Source organism: Myotis brandtii, unplaced genomic scaffold (genome assembly GCF_000412655.1).
Source record: "Myotis brandtii unplaced genomic scaffold, ASM41265v1 scaffold698, whole genome shotgun sequence".
Classification (NCBI taxonomy): Eukaryota; Metazoa; Chordata; class Mammalia; order Chiroptera; family Vespertilionidae; genus Myotis; species Myotis brandtii.
In genome coordinates, this window is record NW_005370731.1 from 230,448 (window position 1) to 240,069 (window position 9,622).

At 57.5% G+C, this 9,622-nt stretch overlaps 2 protein-coding genes across 6 annotated transcripts in view; one reads left to right on the forward strand and one right to left on the reverse strand.

Annotated features, from left to right (window-relative positions):
- The window catches only part of DOC2A (double C2-like domains, alpha), a 7,073-nt gene extending 2,722 nt beyond the window's left edge, over window positions 1–4,351 (forward strand). The window contains exons 2-11 of the mRNA XM_005881997.2: window positions 1–70; window positions 406–485; window positions 693–767; window positions 890–999; window positions 2,985–3,111; window positions 3,183–3,242; window positions 3,317–3,480; window positions 3,619–3,700; window positions 3,799–3,895; window positions 3,981–4,351. The exon at window positions 1–70 is cut by the window's left edge and continues 13 nt beyond it. Of these exons, the coding sequence (XP_005882059.1) occupies window positions 1–70; window positions 406–485; window positions 693–767; window positions 890–999; window positions 2,985–3,111; window positions 3,183–3,242; window positions 3,317–3,480; window positions 3,619–3,700; window positions 3,799–3,895; window positions 3,981–4,126 (1,011 nt within the window). The 3' untranslated portion in view covers window positions 4,127–4,351. The remainder of the gene's footprint in view (window positions 71–405; window positions 486–692; window positions 768–889; window positions 1,000–2,984; window positions 3,112–3,182; window positions 3,243–3,316; window positions 3,481–3,618; window positions 3,701–3,798; window positions 3,896–3,980) is intronic.
- A 181-nt stretch (window positions 4,352–4,532) lies between these two features.
- Window positions 4,533–9,622, reverse strand: part of INO80E (INO80 complex subunit E) — an 8,719-nt gene continuing 3,629 nt past the window's right edge. Inside the window, exons 5-8 of one of the 5 annotated variants that reach the window (XM_014529822.1) lie at window positions 9,470–9,581; window positions 8,971–9,087; window positions 5,687–5,779; window positions 4,905–4,985 (exon numbers count right to left, since the gene is read on the reverse strand). In XM_014529822.1, coding sequence (XP_014385308.1) covers window positions 5,708–5,779; window positions 8,971–9,087; window positions 9,470–9,581 — 301 coding nt within the window. In that variant the 3' untranslated portion in view covers window positions 4,905–4,985; window positions 5,687–5,707. Of the gene's footprint in view, window positions 5,122–5,686; window positions 5,780–8,970; window positions 9,088–9,469; window positions 9,582–9,622 lie in introns of all 5 variants that reach the window. The other 4 variants (XM_014529823.1, XM_014529820.1, XM_005881996.2 and 1 more) reach the window with 4 other exon arrangements.

Consider the following 9,622-nt stretch of genomic DNA (forward strand, 5'->3'; position numbering starts at 1 on the left):
GCAGCCCTCCTGGGGGCCACCACGCCCGAGGATGGAGCTGAGGTGGACAGCTATGACTCGGATGATGCCAGTGAGTGTGGGGGCTCCAAGGGCCCAGGGTGGTAGTGGGGGCCTCCAAGCTGTGGGAAGGGGATGGGGCCCTGCTGGGTGTGTGTGGGGGAGGCCAGGGCACAGGCACCACAGCTGCAGTCAGTGTGGAGACTACAGCTTTAGCAAGGCTCAATATTCAATATTTCTCCTGAGACAACCACCCACACAGCCCCGTTGCAGCCGAACCAGGAACCCAACACACAGGCTGGCAGGCTGACATGCACATACCTTCATGGCCCGCGCACCAGCCGGCCCGCCACCGCGCGCTCACACACCTGCCTTTACACACGGACTCACGCTGCTTCTCTTCTCCAGCCACCCTGGGCACGCTGGAGTTTGACCTTCTCTATGACCAGGCCTCCTGCACTTTGCACTGTAGTATCCTCAGGGCCAAGGTGGGCACCCCCTCCCTCCCCAGCCTCAACCCTGTTTGCCTCCCACACGGGAGGGATGGGTTTCCATCCTTCCCTTCTCCAGGCCATACCCCTGCTCCCCACACCCCCTCCCAAGTCCCCTTCTCCTTGGCTCTCCACACCCCAAGGATCTACTCTGCTGAGGGAGGGCTGGGAGCTCACCGCCCTCTTTCCTCCCCTCCTCGCCAGGGCCTCAAGCCCATGGATTTCAATGGCCTGGCCGACCCCTACGTCAAGGTGCACCTGCTGCCTGGAGCCTGCAAGGTAATAGCTCCCTCCCTCCCTGAGTCTGACGCAGCTTCTGGGTCTATCCCCAGGCTCCCCCGCTTTCAGCCTCTGTGGGTCTAGGGAACAGGTATTGAGAATCCTTCGTCCCCACGCCGCAGGCCAATAAGCTAAAAACGAAGACGCAGAGGAACACTCTGAATCCCGTGTGGAACGAGGACCTGACGTACAGTGGCATCACGGATGATGACATCAGCCACAAGGTGCTCAGGTGAGGCCCATCCTCCCTGCTACCAAAGCCTCCAGCTCCGCCCGTGCCTCCTCCGGGACAGCTGTCCTTGGAACCTTCTTTGGTTGACTTACTTCCCGTTAAGCCCCTCAGATGCTCACGTGCAATCAGTGGCGCCCCATCCCCTTTGGCAGCAGCCAACATGCTCCCTGGCGTTCCTACCCCACATGGCTCCTCCTGCCTCCAGCAGAGGGCTGCCCTCTTCTGACCGGCCGTTCATTACTCTTATCCTTTTCCTTTGCCTGTTGTCTCTTCTACCTGGAAAGCGCTGCTTTCTGCTCCTCTTTCCGCCACCCTAAACCCCACGCTTTGTCTGAGGCCCCGCCTCCCCCTGAAAGTGGTCCCTGGTCCCCAACAGCCCTTTTCAGAGGCCCTGACTGAAGTCAGGCCTGTGCAGCGCATGTCTGCCCATTCTGTTGCCTCTGTCCCCCCAACATCTCTAAGGAAGTCTGAGGATAGGAAACTTGCCCAGTCATCCCTGAGGTGTTACGGGGAGAGCAGTCCCTGACAGGGAATGAAGGGCAGCAAAACCTAGGCTTCTAGAACTTTCCTTTGTTCTTGGGCAATAGGGAGTCATGGCAGAGTTTGTATCAGGGCAGGGGCATAGTCAGGGCTGTTTTATTTTTTAAAAAATTTAGATGTTTATTTACTTATTATTTTTATTGACTTCAGAGAGAAAAGGAGAGGGAGAGAGAGAAATATCAATGAGAGAATCATTGATCGACTGCCTCCTGTACGCCCCCCACTGGGGATGGAGCCCACAACCTGGGCATGCGCCCTGACCAGGAATTGAACCGTGACCTCATGGTTCATAGGTCGACGCTCAACCACTGAGCCACACTGGCTGGGCAGGGCTGTGTTTGGGAGAAATCACCTTGATGTTGTGTGTGAGGTGGACTGGAGGGAGGACAGGCAGAAACCAGAAAGGCTGGCCCCATAGTTCAGATGCTAGACTAGAGAGTGAGGACTACATCACTCGCTGGGTGCTCTGCGGTATCCAACCCCGGGCTATGCATTTTATTTTATTATTATTATTTTATTGATTTCTTACAAAGAGGAAGGGAGAGGGATAGAGAGTTAGAAACATCGATCAGCTGCCTCCTGCACACTCCCTACTGGGTATGTGCCTGCAACCAAGGTACATGCCCTTGACCGGAATCGAACCTGGGACCCTGGAGTCCGCAGGCTGACGCTCTATCCATTGAGCCAAACCGGTTAGGGAACGGGCTATGCATTTTATATTCCTTCATTTCACTTGGTCCTTACAGTAGCTTTAGGAGGTGGGCGAGTAGAATCTCCATTTTATAGATGAGAACTGAAGCGTCAGGAGGTTGACTTGCCCAAGCTCACGCGGTTGCTAGGAAGTTGCAGAGCTGGGAATGAACACTCCTGCATGACAGCTACCCAAGAGTGTCACAGCAGAAGCAAGTGCAGGGGCCGAAGGAGACAACACAAACACAAACACTCCTTTCTCACCTCTGGCCTCACAGTCTCTCCCCGGCCGGCCCTCTGCATGCAGAACAGGACAGGAGCTCCAGAGGAGTGGGTGCCTGGTCCAGCTGCCCGAGGCTCCTCAAGGCCTTCTAGCCCTCACAGCCTGAATTGGTGACCACACCCACCAATGCCCACCCTACGCAGTCAGCAGGCTCCTGTCCACAGGCCCAGAAGGCAGGGGTGGGGAGGGTCCCCAAGATTTGTGAAGGCTTCCGGAAGTCGCTGAGCAGATCCCGATGGACCAGGGGACAGCCTGGGCAATGTAGAGGGAGGGGTAGGGGAACAGGGCACATCAAAACATCCTCCCTCAGGTGCCAGGCCTGGTGCCCACCGCAGCCCATTTTACAGATGAGGAGTATTTAACGAAGGCAGAGCAGGACCAGCCCCGGGTGCCCATGGTTCCATCGGAGGCACTTTCTCACTGGAGTGGGGCCCAGGGACCCCAGGGGCCCTGACCTTGGTTTCCCTGCCAGGATCTCCGTGTGTGATGAGGACAAGCTGAGCCACAATGAGTTCATCGGAGAGATCCGAGTACCCCTCCGCCGCCTCAAGCCTTCACAGAAGAAGCATTTTAATATCTGCCTTGAGCGCCAGGTCCCGGTCCGTATGGTGCTAAGGGGAGGGGTTCCTGGGGAGGCCAGGTTTCCAGAACCTTCTCTTTGCCCTTTCAGCTGGCGTCACCCTCTTCCATGTCGGCAGCGCTGAGGGGCATATCCTGCTACTTGAAGGAGGTAAGGCGCCTCACAGGGACCAGTCCGGGTGGGAGGTGGTAAGGATGCAGCTGACCTCTGTGTCTGCCCCGAAGCTGGAGCAGGCGGAACAGGGGCCTGGGCTGCTGGAAGAACGAGGGCGCATCCTGCTGAGCCTCAGCTACAGCTCTTCACGCCGCGGGCTACTGGTGGGCATCTTACGCTGTGCCCACCTGGCTGCCATGGACGTCAATGGCTACTCCGACCCCTATGTCAAGACGTGAGCCCTCCCCGTCGAAGTCCCGTCCCCTCCCCTCCCCTCCCCTCCCCTCCCCAGGGAGCCTGACCTCTGCCCTGTCCTTTTCTGGCCTATCCCTGACCACCCTGCTCCTCTGCCCCTGCCCCACCTCCTTGGCAGGTACCTGAGGCCAGATGTGGATAAGAAATCCAAGCACAAAACAGGCGTGAAGAAGAAGACTCTCAACCCAGAATTTAATGAGGTAAATGGGGAAGGGACCGGAGATCACAAGGGGAGGGGGCGGGGCCTGGCAGGGGGTGGGGCAATGCCTCATGGAAGGTGTGGCTTGCCCTGTCCCAGGAGTTTTTCTATGAGATGGAACTCTCCGCTCTGGCCACCAAGACTCTGGAAGTCACAGTCTGGGACTATGACATTGGCAAATCCAACGACTTCATTGGTGAGGGAGGAGCCCGCTGGGTGGTGCTGAGGGAGGGCAGACTGGCAGCGAGCAGGGCCCTGATTTTGCCTCTCCTGCTCCCCAGGGGGTGTGTCCCTGGGACCTGGTGCCCGGGGAGAGGCCCGGAAGCACTGGAATGACTGTCTGCAGCGGCCAGACATAGCCCTGGAGCGCTGGCACACCCTGACCAGCGAGCTGCCCCCTGCAGCCGGGGCTCTGCCCTCAGCCTGAGCGAGTCGAGCAGCTGCCCAGCACAGGCCCCTCAGGGCTGGGTCCAGCACCCAACCTTCGCACGAGTGTGTTGCACGTTTACACGGGGTGGATGCCCCGCCCGCCCTGCACTACCTGTCTTATTTCGTGAGAATCTCTGTGACTGTGGGTCTGTCTTCTTGTGAGGGACTGTGGAGATCTGTATTCACATATGCAAACTTCCTCCTGCCTGACTCGCTACTACATGCAAATATGCAAACCACCCATCCTGTGCACACCTGCAGGGGGAGTCCTGCCAGGGCCCCTGCCCCAAGGCCCAGCTGCTGCTTCTCTCTTGCCTCTCCAGGCTGCCCGTCCCCTCCACCACAGGGAGGAGGTCGGATTAGGGGGGGTTCGAAAGAGAAGATTCCAAAAAAGAAAAGGACAAAACCCAAAAAAGAGCCACTCCTTTACTACAGAATCCTCGTTTGAAAACAACACATCTAGCCCTGTACAGCTGCCCTTTTAAATGGAAGCGGGGAGGCACCGCAGGGTCCCGGCCTCTCCGAGGGGTGGCAGATGTTCCCAGCCACTCATTTAAACCACTGTCCCCAGGATGGGGCCAGGATGTGAGGGCAGCCTCCTGCCCTCCCTGGTGAGGGGCCCTCCTTCCAGGGGACGTTTGTGCATGTTTACGCCTCTTCTGATTGTGTCAGTGGCCGCAGCATGGCAACTGGGCGTCAATAAATGTCTCTGTGGAAGCTGGGGCTCATGTGCTGGCACAGGGGGCTGGACAGGGGCTCGGGCAGAGGGGGTCACTCCGGGATGTCGATCACCAGGTCATCATCTCCATCCAGGGCATCATCCCCGCTGCCTGCATCGCTGAACATCTGCCGAGGGACTGCACTCAGGATCGTAGGGGGGGGCATCTTAGTGGGAGGCAGTGGGGCCAGGGCTGCCCCCACCCCAGCCCCAGAACCCCGGCTGGGGAAGGTCAGCGGCCCTCCCACAGGGCAGTCAGGGGGTCCCACCGCCATCTGCAGCAGGGGGGGGGGGAAGAAACACAGGGAGGGGCTGTCAGGAAGGAATGGGACCTCCAGGAGGCTGGCACTGCCCCTTACGGCAGTTCTGGGGGGTGGGGAAGGGGCAAAGGCTCATTCAAAGGGTACTGGACACAGCCAGGCCAGCCACACTGGAATCAGGGGCCTACCCCACCACGGCCACTTCAGAGTCTCAAACCAGCAAGTGCCTGGGGGTAAGGGGTAGTAGTGATGGAGGCAGTGATGAGGGCGGGAGGGGCTTACAGGAAACCAGGAGGGAAAGGCTGGGCCCTGCCTCACCGGGGAGGCACCTCGGCAGCCCCTGTGAGGGCACAGCAATCAGAGCCAGCCTGGGCCGGCCTGCCTGCCTCTAGGCACCTGATACCACTGGCCACCACTGGCCTTCTCTCCCCCCTCCTACGGTGGGACTCACTGGTTTGGTGGTAGGGCGGGGGGTGTCCTAGGTCTTCACCCCCTGCTATGTGAGGCCTCATATCTGGGATGGCCCCTCCTTGGGATCCCCGCAGTCACTGGCCTAGGCCAGGCCCTCCTCTCAGCTCACCTGGACTACGGTACCAGCCTCCTAACTGGACTCCCTGCCTTCAGCCTCTCCCAGCTCCAGCTCCTCCTCCACACTGCAGCCAGAGTGAGCTCTCTAAAACACAAACCTGAGCGTGTCACTCCTCCTTGCTGCCCGGGGCAGGCAGTGCCGCATGCCTGAGGACGGGCGTGCCTGAGAACGGCAGGCGGTCCTTCCACCTGCAGTGTTCTTTTCTATTTGTCAAAAGTCCTGCTGTGTCCTCTGAGGCTGGGAAGTGGCCTCTGTCCTGCCCAACCCTCCAGCCCCGTTCCTGCCAGGTCCTGACAACCTCCCCCCAGAGAGCTCGGTGGGCTGCACGCCTCGCCTGTGAGCACAAACCGAGCACATGCTGACAGATGCCCTTTAATGCGCTCTGACCATTCTGACCACCCTGGAAGGGAGGAGGGGTCACGGGCCCGAGGAGAAAACAGGCTGCCAGGTCCCCACTGGGCAGTGTCCAATCTGGCCCTGGGTTGCAGGTGGCAGGAAATGCTTCTGTGTGGTCTTCACAGTGGCCCTTCTAATTGTTTTAACCCATCAGCCCTCACGGCCCACCCCACACTGTTCCTGGGTGGCGTGGAGGGCCAGAGTGGGTTTTTAATCAGGGTCAGCACCTCAGGGTACAGGTGACTGCCAGGACTGATGACAGGAGGCCAAGCATTGAATAGTGCCCTTGTATCCAGTACGAGGCACCCATGTGTACACAGAGGAGCAGACACATACATGGCTGAAAAAAGCAGCGACATGAGGACTGTCCCCCTCCTCTGGCCACTGCTCTTGATTCCTACTCCAGCTCCCACTTCCTAACCTGCTTGGACTCACTCAGTGGCCCCCTCAGGTGACCAACAGCAGCTAATGTTTACCTGGGGCTTCCTAGGGACCAGGCACTGGGCTCCGTGTTCTTTCCCTTCACTCATGTTAACGTGACAGTGACCCCGTGACCCCAGGAGAAGCAAGCTGAAGCTCAGAGTGAAATGACATGCCCAAGGTCACATGGGGAGCTGGGGTTCAAACCCAGCCGAGTCTGACTGAGGCCCAGGCTCCTAACTGACCTGCTTCAGTCTTCACAGCGTCCCCTCCTCACACCACGTCACTCGGAAGCCTCAACGACCCCCACGCCCTTCACAGACCCGCCCGCCTCTGGGCACCAAGGCCTTCTACGGTCCACCATCCTAGCTTCCTTTCCAACACTGTTCCTTCATCCCTCCTGCTCTAGCCCAAACAACACCGGTCATGTCCTTTGTCTTCCTCCCACCACTGCCCCAGCCTGTAACACCCAATCTCACTTACCCTGGGCTCAAGTGTTACCTCTTCTTTGAGGCCTTCCCTGAAGTATCCCCTTCCCCAAGCACAGCCATTGATCTGGGCCTCTCTCCCAACGAGTATTTTCCCTCCTGAATGTCTAGAACTTAGCTCCCCAAAGCTTCTCTGCTTTAGGACCAACCCCTCAGAAAGCCTCAAAGGGCCAAGCCCCGCCACACCACACCTCTGCCCATTGGCCCCCGGCTTCGCTGACCCTTGCCATCTCCACCATCCTGCCCTACAGGCCAGAAACAAAATCCTTGCTAAGTAGGGTGGAGGGTCAGTGTATCACCCATTACCTACCCATTTTTCAGGCTTAAGGGCCGAGGTTACACAAGGAGTAAGTGGCAGAGCTGGGAGATGAACTCTAGAACGCACACCCAGCACCACCACAAGCATGTCATCCCATTGCACTTCCGGTTCCAGAACCTTGAGTCAAAAGTCCACCTGACTTGAGAGCTGTCCAGCCCGGTACCTATTCCACTTGGATTCAGAGCTGGACGGGCACTGTGCCTTCTGTGTCCTCATGTCTCCTGGAGCTAAGTGCGCAGACCGCCCCTCTTCTCCACCCACTCTCACTCGTGATCGCGTCCACTTCCATGCTGATGACTTCCAGCACATACCCCATGAGCCCCAGGCTCATCACCCAATTGTCTTGTTGGCATTTCCAGACAGTATCTCAACATGTCCAAAACCAAACTCCTCATCTCTCCCACTCCTGACTTCTTCGGTTGCTCAGGCCAAAAACCCTGGAGTCCTCCTTGACTTCTTTCTCACAGCCCACACTGGTCTTCCTGTGGCTCATTCTTTGCAATAGACCCTCTCTCCTGCTATCTGGTCTACTGCAGCAGCCTCCTCACTGGTCTCCCCATGTCCATCCTGACCAGACCCCCTCCCCGTCTCTTCTCCCTCCCCAGTCTATTCTCCACACAGCAGTGCCAGCAATTTTGTTAACATGTAAATCAGATCAGATTCTCCCTCTGCCCAATCTCTCCAGACTCCCTATTCATTCATAGTACAAGCCAAAGTCTTTACACATCGACAAGGCCTCACACCATTTTACCCGTTATTTCTCTGACCTGCTCTCTGATCATTCTCCCCCTCTGACTTTCATTCGATCACACTGACTCCTTCCCGGTCCTTGAACAGCCAAGTATGCACACACACACTCCTACCCCAGGGCCTTTGCACTGGTTAGCCTTCCTGATTGAAACACTTTGCCAGAGAGCCACATGGCTTGTTCTCATTTTGGTGAAGTCTCTACCAAATAACATCCCAGACCACCTAACCATAAACACCAGTACCCATCTACTCTGGTGCTTCCCATCCTCTTCACCTGACTCCATTTTTCTGCACTGCTATCTATTTATTTTACTTTCTGCCTATCTTGCTAAAATATGAGCTCCACGAAGGCAGAAATTTGTCTGTTTTATTCACTACTTCATCTGCAGCACCTAGAACAGTGCCTGGTGCATAGTAGACACTCAGAAAACACTTGTTGATTATGTGTATTTTGATTGCTCACTATACAGACTCAGAATCTGAGCCTTGGAGGGTGAAGGACCCCTGCTCAAGGCCCCATGGTTTCAATTGTGCAGCCTTGACTTGATTCTAGATCCCACAACTCCGTCCCTCCCTCTGGGGCTGCCGGGCATCACAGAACAGCTGTGAAAATGAGCCTGGCCCCCCGGTCACACTGCAACAGTCTAAGGGCAGGATCCCAGGCATCTTTACTCTGAGTCCCCCAAGGCTGGTCCTACCCGATTTATCTCCACATCGAGCCTGTGAGCCAGTATTTCTCTGACCCATATCCCTCAGTACTTAGCCCTGGGCTGGGCCCCCAGCAGCCCCAAATCAATCCTTCAAAATTCTCCGACAGGCCCCCAGCCGCTGTCCTGAGGCTCCCTCAGATGGCTATCCTCCTGCCATTCTGGCCCCTCCCTAACATCCCCCGAACTGGGTACCTTGAGTTTCCGGGGCAGGCGGGGCCGTTTCTCCCGCTTGGGCCTCAGGGGGCTGGGCTCGGGCAGCTGCAGGGCCAGGTAGTCAGAAGGGAATGGGGGGTAGGGGGGGGAAGCCAGCTGCAGGTGGGAGTGGGGGGATGGAGATGGGAAATGGAATGGATGGGTGGGAGGTGAAGGGAAAAAATGCAAACAGGAAGAAGAATGGAAAAACAAGAGATGATGATGAGTGTGGCTTCTGAACAGAAGGGGATGGGACAGCAGCAGGACTTTGTCCTGGGGTCTGCTCTCCTCAGTCATATCTGTCCCCCATTCCTACACCAGAGAGAACCGGGCAGCCATGACTCACACCCCTCCAAGGGACGCTTGCTGGTCACACCCAGACTGATGTCCCCAGAGCTGGGCCAATTTCACCCTGAGGCCTGGCCTCTCTACCCAAATGATGCCCACCTTCTTCCCAGGCATCTTAGTTACCATTTCCCATCCCTGAGCCCCAACTCACCGAGCTCAGGTATGGGGAGGGGGCCCCGGAGGCCTGAAGGGGAAACCCTGCTGAAGGAGGCAGAGAGAGGCTGGAGGGAGAGGGGGCACCCCCCATCGGAGGGCTTCTTTTCCTGGAGAAAGGATAGGGGAGGGGGTCAGAGGAAGCTAGGAG